The 15,516-nt window shown below is 35.5% G+C and overlaps 1 protein-coding gene across 1 annotated transcript in view; it reads right to left on the bottom strand.

The window, feature by feature from the left end:
* NAALAD2 (N-acetylated alpha-linked acidic dipeptidase 2) overlaps nt 1–15,516 on the bottom strand; it is a 51,653-nt gene continuing 36,137 nt past the window's right edge. Inside the window, exons 12-19 of the mRNA XM_036426334.2 lie at nt 13,471–13,534; nt 12,311–12,378; nt 9,772–9,863; nt 8,605–8,695; nt 7,008–7,272; nt 4,827–4,908; nt 4,564–4,656; nt 1–367 (exon numbers count right to left, since the gene is read on the bottom strand). Of these exons, the coding sequence (XP_036282227.1) occupies nt 178–367; nt 4,564–4,656; nt 4,827–4,908; nt 7,008–7,272; nt 8,605–8,695; nt 9,772–9,863; nt 12,311–12,378; nt 13,471–13,534 (945 nt within the window). The 3' untranslated portion in view covers nt 1–177. The remainder of the gene's footprint in view (nt 368–4,563; nt 4,657–4,826; nt 4,909–7,007; nt 7,273–8,604; nt 8,696–9,771; nt 9,864–12,310; nt 12,379–13,470; nt 13,535–15,516) is intronic.

Here is a 15,516-nt window from a genome sequence, read left to right as displayed (position 1 = left end):
GTTTTATTTTGTTAATAACACACACGATGAAGTATGCATTTTTAAAGAACCAGAACACACTTTGCAGATGAACAAGGTGGAAGTCTAAAATCAAACATGATATGAAAAAGATAAACACAGATTTTATCTTCAGACTTCCAGTGATATTTTTAATGGATGGCCACTTGGCTGACCTTATTATACCACTTCTTTCAGTGTTTCTGCTGCTGCTTGAATTGTAAAGGCTGCAATAGAAATGTGTTTCTTTACTTCTGTCCAGGCTGAACGTGGGTCTGCTTTATTTTCAATGTCAAACATAGCATCATAGATCCCAGGAAATGACTCTCCAGCATATTTGTTGTGCCTACTTGGAGCAAAGATGATGTGCCTATTAGGAAAAAACAAAACACAAAAAACATAAGACAGGTTGAGTTTAAAACTATACAAATATACCTTCTATGCCTTTTTAAATATGTTCCCTTTTCATTCTTTCTCTCCTAGCATTCACTATTATTACTCCAAAATGAAGACATATAATTGATTTGAGATACTTATGTAACAGTATTCTTTTAAGCAAAGGAGCTAAATCATGTTGCCAACCCATATAATTGGAATGGAACTAGATTCTTTTAAGTTATGTGCATTAGTTGTCTAACTGCCTAGACTGCCATAGTGATAGAATGTGTCTTTTATGGGTGTGTGTGTGTATGTATATGTATATATACATATATATGTGTGTGTGTGTGTTTACACACACACATATATACAGGTCATAGATATTCCTCAGTACACTTGCCCTCTTCTGGAGAATTGTGAAGGGAGAGTGTTATGAAACATTGACAGAGGAATCAAACCTTGTTTGAATCATTGACCTGGCATCTAACACCTCTGTTGTCTTTGGCAAATTATCTAAGTTCTCTAAACTTGCCCCATAGGTGTAAAGATTTACTCTTAGCCACTTTCAAATAGGCAGTACAGTGTCGTTAACTATAGTCATCATGCTGTACATTCCCATGACTTAGTTTGTAACTTTTAACCACCTTCACCATTATGACACATCCCCCACCCTCTGACAACCACCAGTCTGTTCTCTGTATGAGCTGGTTTGTGTGTGTGTGATTTTGTTTTAATTCAATATATATGAGATCATATGGTATCTGTGTCTGATGTATTTCTGTTCCATTGATTTCTGTGTTTTTCTGCCAATACCATCCTGTTTTGATTGCTGTATCTGTATGGTATGGTTTGATATCAGGGTGTGTGACACATTTGTCTCTGTTCTTAGGATTGCTTTGGCTATGCAGGGTCTTTTTTTGTTCCATGCAAGTTGAGCATTTTTTGTTCTATTTCTGTGAATGCCATTGGGGTTTTCATTTTGTGGATTGCTTTAGGAAATATGAACATTTAATGATGCCAAATCTCCCCATCCATGAGCATGAATTATTTCTTTGAGTCATCTTTTTCTTTCAATATTTTATAGTTTTCATTGTACAAGTCTTTTACCTCCATTCTTAAATTTATTCCTAGTGTTTTATTCTGCTTATTACAACTATAAATTCTTTGTATACTAGTATTTATTTTTTTTACCCTGCAATGTTAATGAATTTATTAGTCCTAACAGGTTTTGGTAGTCTTCAGGGTTTTCTATAGTATGCTGAATAAAAGAGGCCATCTTTGTCTTATTCTTGAAAAACTTTCAGCTTTTCACCACTCAGTATATGGTAGCAGGCTTGATAATTATATATATATATATATATTCTGTTATTATGTTGAGTTTTTACCATACATGGATGTTGAATTTTGTGAAATGCTTTTTCTGAACCTATTGATATGACTTATTCTTTTAATGTGGTGTATCACATTGATTTGCATATAGTGAACCATCCTGGCATCCCTGGAATAAATGCATGGTGTATAATCCTTTGTACGTATTTTTGAATTTAATTTGCTAATATTTTTATGAGAATTTTTGTACCTATGTTCATCAGGATGTTAGCCTCCAATTTTGTTTTCTGATTTCCTTGTTTGGTTTTGGTGTCAGGATAGTGCTGGATTCATAAAATGAGTTTGAGAAGAGTGATATGTATTCTTTGATTTCTAGATTGGCCTTTTACTTGTTCAGTAGCATTTTTTCCCCCACCTGTTTGTGAACTTCCCAGTTTTCTCTTGTAATTGATTTCTAGTTTTATACCATTGTGGTTGGGAAATTTGCTTGATTTGATTTTAAATGTTGTTTTGTGGCCTAATATATATATCATCTATCCTTAAGAAAAATGTGTTTTCTGTTGCTTTTGAATGGAATGTTTTATATAAATCATTTAAGGCTGATTTTATCTGTTAATCCATCCATGTAAGTATGGTTTTGAAATCCCTATATTGAGTGCACATATCATTATATAACATCTGTGTGTGTGTGTGTGTATGTATGTCAATACATCAAGAGTAAATAATGCCCTTGACATCTGTCTTGGCTGATATAAGTAGAGCTACTCTATTTTCTTTTGGTTTCCACATGTATGGGGTATCTTTTTCCATAAGTTTCAGTTTGTGTGTGTCCTTCTCAAGTGAGTCTTTTAAACTCTTTACCACTTGGTCTTTTAATTGGAAAGAAGTAAATATTAGTATGCACTTAATGGCTATTGTTTTGCTGGCTGTTAACAGTTCTCTGTTGTTTCTCTTGTGGTTTGATGACTATTTATTAGCATGCTTAAATTTCTTTTGCTTTGTGGCTGCAGTGAGATTAACATACGATAATTTATACTTCTAAAAATGTATTTACTCTCCCACCATACACAGATTTCATGGTTTTTGGTTTATCCTCATTCAAATGTTTGATTTTTAAGGAGAAAAACATTGATCAGTTAGTTGCCTTCCATATATGCCTGACCAGGGATCAAATCCACAACCTTTTGGTGTATGAGATGACGCTCAAACCAACTGCACCATTGTTTTTGAAGTCATGTTTTACTACTTTTTTCATGCGTAAAAATGGAGCACGAGACACATGAGAGATTCTGGAGCATGGAAGAAAAGCATAGAGATGGCACCAGCCATGGAGCATGTCTGGTATGGTTAATCCTTAGATGTAGTTGATAAGCTTATAGGCCACTTTCACTGGAAGACTGCATTTCCTGCACCTCATGCATTGAGGGTGGAGCTGGTTAAGAACTTCTCCATTGATTACAGTCCTGTGGGACCCGCCAGCATAAACCACCAGAGCCAGGCAAGGTAGAATTGCCCCTGGGCAGTAGCTACACAAATTGGGGCACCAAAGGATATATCCTCCTTTCTAGGAGGAGACACTAATTGGAGTGAGGCAGGAGAGCAGAAATATTGCTTCCACCAGCTTCCATTCCCTGAGAGCACCTCCATATACTTTCTCAGGAAGACAGGTGTGTAGTAACTTGTAGGTGGAGAGCTCTAGAACCAAACCTTCCAGGCTGTTCCCTGGGCAGCGACTATAAAAACCAGGACACAAGAACTGGTGCTTTGGAGCTCCAGAGAGAAAAAGCATAAATATGGCACCTATCATTTAGAATCAGAAAACCCGTAATCTAGTTCACTTATACATATATAAGAGACTTCCGGGGTGTTTTCATCTCAATTTAGATGGTGAAAACTATTTTGTAAGGGTGTTTTTCACTAAATAACATACTAGTTCATGTTCTCTGTTGCCTTTCTTATAAATATTAGGATTAGTATTAACATCTAGCTGATAATAAACAGGATTTTCAAGTCTAGCTCTGCTACATACTAAGTATAACTTGGGCAGATTATTTCTTTAAGCTTCAGGTTCCCCAGAGGTAAATGGAGATTATTGTTGCTTTCACCCTCCAAAGGCTTGTAGGTTTAAGGTATATGGAGGATTTAGCTCAGAGAGACACTCAGTAAATGGCTGCTATTTTTATAAAATCATAAGTCATATGAACATAAATGTTTGATGCCAATATATTATTTTAATCCTTTGCTTGTTACTATCGATAGTTATTTATAAGCAAAAATTCTAGATAGAAAAAAGAGGCAGTTCCTTCAGGGGAAATATGAGCATCTTCAAGAACTCAAAATGTTAAATAAAAATATATCTAGATTTATTCTATTCAATTTTGGGGAAATTTACAGGAAAAACTTCAAGAGGTAGTAAGCACCCCATCACCGGAAGATTCAAATAGCGGCTGGATGTTTAGTACAGGCACACCTTGAAGATTTTGCAAGTTCAATTCCAGTCCACCACAGTAAAGAGAGCTTCAGTCTTTTTTACAAATTGAAGGCAAAACCCTCTACTAGCAAAAGGGCATTATGTGTGAAGCTCAATAAAATGAGGTTTGCCTATATCTGAAATCCTAAAGAAAAGATTTATGCAGAATGTTGAACCACATGAGTTATGAGATCCCCTTAAAGATTCTGTTACTTTACATCTACAGCAGAGCAATAAGGAACATGAAATTAATTTTTCTACTATTATAAGTTAAAATACACTGTTTTTGCAGAAACTTTTTCATGTTCCTCTCGATAAACGTATTTACCTTCCACTCACATGACAGTAGTTGAAAGTATTCTTTAGTGGAACACCTGTCGCTTCCTTACCTGTAGAACTTCCTCCCAGGTAAGCCAAGGGGATCGATGAACGCTCTTTCCAGGAACATCAGCTGGTCATTCATGATTCTCACTGCCATGGGACTTTGAGAACAAGAAACAGATCATTACAAGTCTTACCTTGAAGCCATATTTTAAAATAATAAATAAGGATAAGGCTGCCCATAATTTGAGTAGCAGTGATTTAGTGTGCAATGTTTAAGTGACTAGGTTGCTTTTTAAAACAGCAGGGGAACTTTACATGGGAAACTTACTTATTAAGATCCACTTCTGCAAGTCTTCGGTGGAAGTCTGAAGCAGCCTCTGAGAAGTTTTGTACAGCAGAAAACAAGGCATCTTTCCAAAGGAGAAAAGCAGGAGGGAAATGCGTAAGTACAAGGGCTTCCTCTCAGAGGTTTGCTTTCTTGCTCTCCCATTCCAGGTTGAGATGACTGAATAATACTGAAGCTGTTTTTATACTGAACCTCTGGCAGAACCATGGAAATTGTTTAAAGTATTGTGACAAAGCGTCAGAAATGGCTAAATTGGTTCTTAAGATAATAACTTTTAAGAATCCAGGGCATGTATAATTCACACTGCTACTAAGGACAGTAAGCCCTCACTTAACATCATTGATATAATAGATTAGATTCTGTAACTTTAAACAAGGCAACATATAATGAAACAAGTCTTACCATAGGCTACTTAATAAAAACTAGACTTAATGTCCATAGGCATTTATCTATGTTTTAATGAAACAATATTAGAGGACCTCCTATAGTACATTCAATATAAAACCTGGTTTATTTAGCCCTAGATATTCTATAAAGTTTAATTTTTATTGCTGTTTTAAACCATGTAAAAATCTAATAGATATGGGCACTAAGGACAAAGAGGGTCAAAGAAGTAATTGTAAATTTCAAAAGAAGCATAGAAATCAAGATAGATGAGAACTGAAATGTTTTCCTGGGATTTAGTAACATAGGTGGATGAAACTTTGGCAAAAGGGATTTCACTGCATAGTAGGAACTTGAAGACAGTACAGGGGTTTGGTTAATGGGAGGTAAAGAACTAGAAGTGGGGGGAGTGGGGGTCATCCATTATTCTGTCATTAAAACATTTGAGGGACTTTTTTTTTTTTTTTTTTTTTTCCTGGCACTAAATGAAAAATTTTGATTGTGAAGTAAGTAGGGCACATTAGGAAAGGAAATGTTTTTAAGATAAAGAATCATATGAGATGGAAAATTTGGTAATATATGGGGAGAAAGGTATTAATAGATCAGACTAGGTTCTTAAGTAGTCTTATAACAGTAAAAATAGGTGAATCAATTAACCTTGTCTAAAGAATCCTTCCACTATAGCTGTGTGGTTTCTCATCAATTTAGCTGATACAAATTGATAAAAGGTAATTTGCCAAGAGGAAATCAGGGCATTTAGGTAGAGATCTGGATAGCCATGCACCTATGGATATCCATCTTGCTGTAGACCCTGCTATGTCTATATTTTGTCTCATGACTGAACAGTTTTCTAAATTGTCTTTGCTTTATTTCTAGATCTTAGTACCTGCTGATCATAACTTTCTGAAGAATACTAATTCTTATGTAATAATACTCCAAAGTCATTACTGACCTTTGTGCTCCTATAGTAGTACTCTCTGTGTATAATAACTTGTCCCTTGCATTTTGTTGTCTTCCCCACATGAGACTTTAAGCTCTGAGGACAATGACTGTCTTAAACAGACTATTCAAATATCTATATATAGTCCAGGAAATAACAGAACTTGGTACACAATAGGTACACAATTTGTATTCAGTACAAATTACGTTATATGCTAAAATATACTCAGAATAATAAACCAGTAATAATAGGTAACATTTATGAGCACTAAGTGTCAGTCACCATTGTTTCTGTGTCAAACAATTGATCCTCCACAACAATCTTGGAAACGTGTTTTTTTGTTTTTTTTTACCATTTTACTCATAAGAAAATTGACAACACACAGAGGGCTCAAGTAACTTTGCTAAGGTCTCACAGTGACCAGGATACGAACCACACCCAATGCTACTACACTATTCATGTTTCGTAGAACAGCAACCACAATATTAAAAAAAATCCTCCATGTAGAGAAACATTAAAAGACATACGCAGTAATAATTATATATGTACTGGAATTGGTTTTCTCTACTTTCCAATATTAGTGTAGTGGTGTACTGCATCTGTAGAGTAGTCTTAACAGTAAAAATATTTTAAAGTCATTTGTAGCACTAACTTTAACAAAATGAATTCATTCTACAAAGACCAAATTAAATCAGTCTTTACTAGATGTTAAATTTGTTTCTAGAAGCCACACTACTGAGGCAGGATAAATTCTAGATGACACAGCATACATTGATGATACCAAATATCTTAAACCTGTTACTTAAAGATTATGGAATACCTGCTCAGTCACTTCTTACCAAATGATACTCTGTAGTCTTTCAATTGTTGGTCGTGTTTCTTGGATAAATTGTAGATACTTGTTGCATAGTTTTTCAAAGCTTTTGCATAGTCTTGAATATTGAAAGGAATGATTTGAGAGTCTGCAAGCTCATAAACCAGTGCCCCTCGTAATTGAGCCACAGAGAGCTGTTTTTTAAATGTCGGGTCATAAAATTTTTCGACCAATTCAAACGTCTCATAAATTGTGTGGTATACTGGGTAGCTGCTGTATTTATCTGTTTTCTAAAGAAAGGGTGGGGGAAACCAAATACAAACATTACATATTCAAATGATTAAAGAAAAAATATAATTATATGATCCTCTTGAGTTTTATTGCAATGAAGTAAAAAAAAAAAGTTACCATTAAATAATTTATGTAATCTTCATGCAAAATACTTCGACTTAAATTCTTCTTATTGTATTTCTGATAAGATTAAGGAGTTCATACTCAAGTTGCAAAGGAGTACACTTGACAATTGGGAATGAACGGTCTGGGCAGTTAAGTCTATGTAGCTGAAGGATGATGTATTTAAGCTCCTTTCCTGTCTCCCCAGCTAGTGCATAACCAAATGCCATTTAGTATTTAAATATTACCATTATAAAAGTATCTCATGGTGGTATTCTGTGTAAATATATATTTTTAATTTCTTAGGTCTTTAGTTTTTATGTATCTTCATTGATATCAGACAATATCCTTATGTCTAGTATTCTGTTTTTAATCTGCATTGTCTTAGTAAAATGAAAGGGCAATGAAAGAGGTAAAGCACATCATTTATTCAGTGTGATGAGTATTAATATACAAATGCATGCCTTTGAATTATTCTACTTCATTCTTAGTTATATTCTATACAAGCAAGATGTTATATTGCAGATATGATTTGAAAATTTATTAAAATCTGACAAATCTACTCAACTCCTGCCAATTTGTAAAGCTATACTTTGCTTTTCTTCACTCTAGGATTCAGTGTGATTTATGATAATTTATAACAGAAGCAAGCAAACATTATATATTGGCATATCTAAGTACTTGTTTATCATCAGTGTATTTGAATGGCAATCATGCAAACCAAGATCAAGTTAAAAATGAAAAGAAACTTGTTTTGTTGCCTATTCAAGAGTTTGGATGCAGATGACAGGCAGGGTGGGAATGTAGAAGGCCTATAACAATAAAGAGCCTGTAATAATCTCAGCCGCATTCCTTGTAACAGAAATGTTCACCAGCATATTTTCTCCAGGAAAAGCACATCAAAGCCTACCAGACTAGGAGCATGAGATTTTCCAACAATGCCTGTGTCGGGAAAGGATGTGAGCTACTACTTAATATTGATCACTAGATAAGTCCCTGATATTATTTGATCAACTACTACTGCACTGAATAATTCTGGCAATGAAAATCACAAAATCACCCAATTTCTATCGAATCCACTTGCAAAGGGACATGCAGTCTGTCTCTATCCCTGAAATTCTTTACAGGCCACATGTCTACCCAGTGCCTGTACCAAACAGCAAAATGGCAGAATCCTTAAAAAGGATGTGGATGAGGGACTATGTATCCAAAATAATCAAATCGCTTACCCTATTCTTGGTGTAACGGGCTCTGCCTGAAGCAATGCCAAGTCTCTGGAAATAAGCTTCAAAATCACTTCCAGATCCCAGCTTGTTAATTCTACATGTAGAATATAAATAAAATGAAGTTAAATAGATGGGGCAGTGAATCCCATCCCAAGATTAGAAGGAATTTAATGGCACATTTATAGGATTTAGGAAAAGATACCACCCCAAGACACTTGGGTGCCATCTGCTGGATATTGGTGTGATAAATCTGCATTGATCACAACCAGAGCTTGGCAGTGCCACCAAAAGACCCCAGTCTAGTGACTGCTGTGTTCCATATTTTCTGCACTTAGGGTATTTTTTTAGAGGGGAAGACAAGATATGGTTCCTGCCCTCAGAATTGTGCACTGATCAGAAAATGGCAATGAGGAAGTCTTAATTACAATATATTTCTTTGCATGTAATTAAGAGACCACTATACACATATATATGTATTACATATAATAATGTAATCACATGGAAAAAAATTGTCATAACAAAATATAAAATTACATATGCATGAAGAACCTAACTATATACTTATTTCAAGTGGGTTTTTTTTCCTTCTATGTAAGTATGTGAAACATTTATAATAGAAACATTTAAACTTTCACAGATGTATTTGGAATATGGAATGAAGCCATAAACAACTACATCTGCTGCTTTTAGAAATTGAAGTAGAAAATAAATATAAAATAAATTCAGGAAAACTGTTCTATGACTGAGATGAACTAAAATACATTAATACTTAAAGTCGAAGTTGGTTAACAGGTATGATTAAAAATTTGGTAGTTATTGATAATCCCCATTAATAAGTTTTAACTTCATCTTTATCATTTGAAGTTATGTTGTTAATGTATTCAATACATATCTAAATTAAATTTTATATAAGAATGCAAAATAATGCCTAATATTGTAGCAAAATAATTTTGACTAAAATCTTGTGAAACTAGATTTCTGCTCTCTTGTGGGTTAAAAGATGTGGCTGTTCTGGCTGATCAGCACAGCGAAGGCTGCACAGAGGGATCCTGTAGAATTGTCTGGACTCAAATTGTTGAAGCACCTGAGCATTATATGCCTAGGGAGGAAAACAAGGGTAAAGGGAGATTCCTAATCTATCCTGTGGTAGAAATTATACAAGTAATTTACCTAGGAAGGTTTGTATTTTCAGATGAAGGGTCCTTTCCCAACCAGCTTTCATAAAGAGATTTACCCTGAAAACCATCATCGGGGCTAGAGATCTGAAAAAAAAATACTGGGAATTAGAAGCAGAAGCAACTAAATTTATGCCAACATAAAACCACATATTAATAGCAACTTTTAACTATATGCATGTTGATGTAGAAAAATATGCTTTTGGAAATAGGAAGAAAAATGTCCAGCCCAAATTCTTATTTATGATGCCTGCCTATTGGTAATTTTGCCTAATAACCAAGGATGAAGTTTACTAATTTTTTTAGTACAGTTTTGCATAGAGATTCGTATTTTTAATAAATGTAATTCGATTCCTTTTAGTAGAAAGTATTGGGAGGGGGAATTATATTTAGAGTAAATTGTTTTTGTCTGGGAAGAGTTGCAGAGTCTTCGGGCAACAGATTAGATTATGAAGCTGAGCTTGAAGCTGTCACTATAAACCTTAGTTTTATCACCAACCCTGGTGGTGGGTAAAGAAGAATGTTATTTTAGAAAGTCTGATTATATTTGAATAAAGCTGGGATTTGATAGGTTTACAAATCTCAGATTTCCATTTGGGAATATTAAGAGACTCTGGTATACCTACACATTTTTATTACCCTCGTTAAAAGAATGTTTACAAACACTTATACTTTGCTTTGCTTTTCTTTCTCCACTCTAAGAAAGAACAAGGGCATGTGTTGGAACAATGAGACCTTGTGGAATCTGACCATCTCTAGTTTAGATCCATTTTATCACACATATTGGTTGAAGTTTGTTCATTTATAGCTCTGCTTTGTTCAAAAATGGACCCAAGATAGACCCTACTTATCTCAGACATCTTTGGAGTCTTGCTTTAAACCCTAATTTTCTTACCTGTGAAAATGGAGAGAATCGTGCCCATCTCAACTTAAACATCATCTCTGCTATCTTCTCTGGCCTTTATACAGAGTGAGTTATCCCCTCATCACCACATAGGAGTCTTCAGCGTACAGTCCAGGGACTCCACAGAAGCATCCCCTCCCTGCTAGCATTCTGCAGCTGCAGGGATGTTCAGCTCATTTCCAGACAACTGACTGGGATCTACTCAGCTCCTGCCAATTTGCAATAGCTGAGGTCCTCCAATTTCTACAATCTGCTTGGACCAAATTCCCTGCAAAATCCTCTCTAGTGTCTAGGAATCAGGCCATCTCAGTCTAGCACTAACCAGAACCCTGTCTGTTTGTCCTGGACACCCTGGATCAGATTTTTCTGTCTCGGCTATATGTACTGTCATAGTTGCTGTCCCTCCTCCATTGCATGGACACCTTGTCCCATTTCTTGCTTTTATCTTTTCTTAAGCTCAGCCCTCCCAGCCCAGCCAGTGTTAGTGGTTGAGTATCAACCTATAAGCCAGGAGATCATGGTTCTTTCTATTCCTGGTCAAGGCCCAGGTTATGACTTGATCCTCAGTGAGGAGCATGCAGAAACATGTTTCTATGTCCCCCTCCCTCTCTGAAATCAATAAATATATATTTTTAAATGAGGGTAGGGAGGAAACTCAGCCCTCCCTACCAACCTCACAACACACATTAGAGGTTGATAAGCTTGTAATCATATGCTTACAGGAGAAGAAGAGAGTCCTTTTTCTACTGAGTCTTAGTAGATTTGTCAAGCTCCATTTATCACCATCTTCCCACAGCTTACTTTGTGCAAAAGTCCCTGCGTCTTATGGTCCAAATATAGCCTACACATATACTTTAAAAAAAAAGTTTTTTTACTTGCCCGGCTCTGTGTGGTCTCTGTGTGCTTGCCCGGCTCTAAAATGGTTCTAAATGCTGCTGTTTACTTTACATGTGTTTATGACTGTGATGTTGGGTTTTAATGCACATAAAATATTTTAGGACACTATTTGTTTCAGAATCTTTTTTTCTTCATTTCCCTTCTCTAAAAACTGGTGCGTCTTATGGTCCGGAGCGTCTTATGGTCCGAAAAATACGGTAATTATTCTGTAAACATCCCGATGCTTCCCAACTTCCCCATCTACCTCGGGACTTTAGGTTTTCTTCCATAACTGTTCTCCTTTGTATAGAGTGTCCAATATTCCAGGGAACTGTAATTCCTCATTTACGGGTCTATATCCTTTCTAGATTACAAAGTATTTGGAGTCAGTGACCTTGTCATTTTATCATCATTGCTGCTATAAATTATTTTATGGGACCTGATACCTAGTAACCACTCAGTAAATATTTGTTGAATGAATGAGTAGCCAAGGCAATCTCTGAATCAAGGCTTTTCCATTCCAGCTCAGTGGACCCAATACAAAGTTAATAGAACAGAAGTTGGTGACTTTACAATTAAGTAATACTATCTTAATTGTAATGTCACATCGTGTATTAGAGATTTTTGTTCTGCTTTGTTATACAAATCAGTTATGTCTGTTACCAGTTTAAAAACAAGTACAGCTAATTAAGAAAAATCGGTGTTATTCGCTAGTCCATTAATCAGAAAACATGAGACAGATCTAATTATGTACCTCTTTTGTCAGCTTATACACCAATTGGTAAAGAAGGGGTGTACAGTCAACTCTGAGAGTATAATTGCCTGTAAAATAAAGCACAGAGTATTTTAATACTTTCAAATGAAATTCCAATCTATATTAAATTTTAACTTTATTTTCTAATTATAAAAATGTAACAAATTTCAATGGGGTCACTCTCTGGGAATTGAAAATAAGGTGAAGCCCTGGCTAGATACTTGGGTAGAGCATTGTCCTGCTATGTCAAGGTTGAGGGTCGAATCTCTAGTCAGGGCACAAGAATCAACCAATAAATGCATAAATAATAGGAACAACAGATCTCTTTCTCTCATGCCCTCTTCTCTCTAAAAACAATCAATAAAAAAAAAATTAATAGGGTGGAAATAGTTATTGAGCAAAAGAGATTGTAGTGCACTCTTCACAGAAGGTATAAGTGGACTTTGGTAGCTAGGACAGCAGCTACCATATTGTAAGGGTCATTAACACAGTGTCTCTTACAGGGTGTTTGGCGAAGAAATGGTAAGGCTCCAGCATTCATTCAATTAGTATATAGCAAGCCATTACACTGTGGAAGGGAAGGATAGAGACAGAGAGGAACATTTGAGAGTGATACATTGATAGGGTTGACTCCCGCATGTGCCCCGACCAGAGCTGGGGATAGAGCCTGCAACCAATGTACATACCCCTGACCAAGGTCGAATCCAAAGCCCTTCAGTCTGGGCTAACACTAGCCAGAGTCAACCTGGCTAGGGCTGGAAAGTTATTTCTATGTGAAATATTATGTAAACCACTTCTGAAATATTTTAGTCAAATTCTTTAAAATATATTTTTATTGATTTCAGAGTGGAAGGGGAGGAGAGAGAGAGAAACATCAATGAAGAGAATCATTGATCGGCTGCTTCCTGCATTCCCCTGCACCAGGGACCGAGCCCGCAACCCAGGCATGTGCCCTTGGCCAGAATTGAACCTGGGACCCTTCAGTCCGCAGGCCGATACTCTATCCAGTAGAGCCAAACCAGCTAGGGCTAGTCAAATTCTTTTAATACCTCTATAGGAAGGACGTAGTTAATACTAGATTTTTAAATATCGATAGTAATCCAAATGCTAAGTATCATAAAGAAATTAGGCTCGATAACTTAGTTATACATTAAATGTACCTTCAATCGATGAATCTGAGTTGATGTAAGCGATGCCTCTCTCCTGGAGTGTTTTTGCATTCTCCTACAGTTGAAGCAAAGTTGTTACTTAAATCATAGTGTTTACAGTTGTGGGAATGGAAACAAACCAATTAATTTGGTAAAAAAGAAACAAGAAAAGTGGTCTGCAAATACTTTTTAAGAATCAAATACCTTTGCCTTCAACCATAATTTCTGAAAAATGCCCGATAACTGGTTGGTTGACAACAACATTAATGAAATTAAAACAAGAAAGAAAAAGATTGTGCTACTATAGCTATTTATTGTTTACAATAGAGGCAGTCCCAGAGAAAAAATACTTTCAAGGTGTGGTTCTTTTATTTCCTAAACCAGACCAAATGTGAAGGGGTGAGGCTTCCAGAATGTGGGCGTCCCCCCCGACCTACTGAATAAGAATTGCTGAAAGCAAGGTCTGGAAATCTGTATTTCCCAAAAGGTGTCCTGGCAATCCTTAACACTCATTGAAATTTTGAGATCATGGATACCCAAATAAATGTATCATTTTAAGTGAAAAAATAGAAAATTTCACTTTTTTTGTAAATTAGAAGATACAATGAAAAAAAATATGAGAGGAAGACAGAAGAAAACAAGAGGGAGAAAAGGAAGGACCCTGGACAAACACAAGACTGATTCTGACTTTCTCCCTCCACACCCCCACAAAAAAGATTAAGTAGAGAAGATGAATGTCACACACAGATAGGAATATGCCGAGGGTGCCCTCTATTTCTCTCTCACTACCTTATAAGAACTTATAATAAGCATTTAAAGCTGTGAGATGTTATGGCACAAATGAGGACTGCCACTTCTCTGCACTGCCCATACCACACAGTACTTACCTCTGTTATGGGGAGCTAGAGGGTCAGAGTTTTCATTATAACAGATTTAAATTAGAAATAGGGAAGATTTCTTATTACTTAAAGAATGCTATTGAATATGATGGGGGGGGGGGGATGGTAGAAAACTAGAAATTTGAAATTGTCTTTTAACCAACAAGGATTTAAATTAATGCAAAGCATGTTATTTTATATCTTAGATTTCTTTGATCTTTATTTTAAGCTGCTAAAATTCTAGAAACATGAATTTATGTTTACATATATTCACATGAAATTACATATTTCTAAATGTAAATGACCTTAATTAAGTTTGGCTCATCTAAATAGTCAACTTCCAAAAAGCAATGTACTAATAAAACTTTGTGATATAAAGGGAATCAAAAGGATAAGTGATAGACGGGTAATTGTGTGTGTGATTTTACCCCCTTACTGATTTGATTCTTACTATTTTAAAGTAAAGTGAAGAGAAAATGAGTCAGGAGGAAAACATTTTAAGAACTAGAGCCAATGCCAAGAAATGTTTGACATGTTTCAAACAACCCCATAAAATCTGGATTATAAAAATATCTGGACTTTAAAAAGATACTCAGGGGAAAGGGAGGGAGAATAAGTACTTATATAGTGCACATGCCTTTATAAGAATCATGAGCTTACCTTGTACATTTAAGAACTTACTCGACAGAGAGGCTAAGGGGAAAAGATGAAAGAAGGTGGCCTGAGAGAGACACTAAATGATAAAGCATAAAGAGCCAGTCACAAATGAAAATCATATCTGAAGAAAAAATAAATCTTAGGAATTCTAAAGTAAGGCAGTTAACTAAAGTAATTCTATGTACAAACTAACATGTACTCAACAACCTGGCACTTTTGTGAATGGTAAAATATACATACGATTGCAATTTTATATGGAGTTGCAATTGTATATGTGTGAAATTAAAATCAAAGTCAAGACATCTTAATAGGACCTCTTGTATTCTTGGAAGAATTTCAAGGAAACATCAAAAACTTGAAAAGTCACTCTAGAGATCTATACGAGTTTTTAGGTAAGTCAATTCACTTGTAACAGCTCGCTAGTCTTGACTATTTTCTGAACTTGAGATTTTAGAAGGTTATTCTGTTTTGCCAAACTGATGTGAAAGTAAAAACAAACTCTAAGTTCTTAAGTTCTCTTGAG

This window comes from Pipistrellus kuhlii, unplaced genomic scaffold, assembly GCF_014108245.1.
Source record: "Pipistrellus kuhlii isolate mPipKuh1 unplaced genomic scaffold, mPipKuh1.p scaffold_m20_p_9, whole genome shotgun sequence".
In the NCBI taxonomy this organism is placed as follows: domain Eukaryota; kingdom Metazoa; phylum Chordata; class Mammalia; order Chiroptera; family Vespertilionidae; genus Pipistrellus; species Pipistrellus kuhlii.
This window is presented reverse-complemented; position numbering and strand designations above follow the sequence as displayed.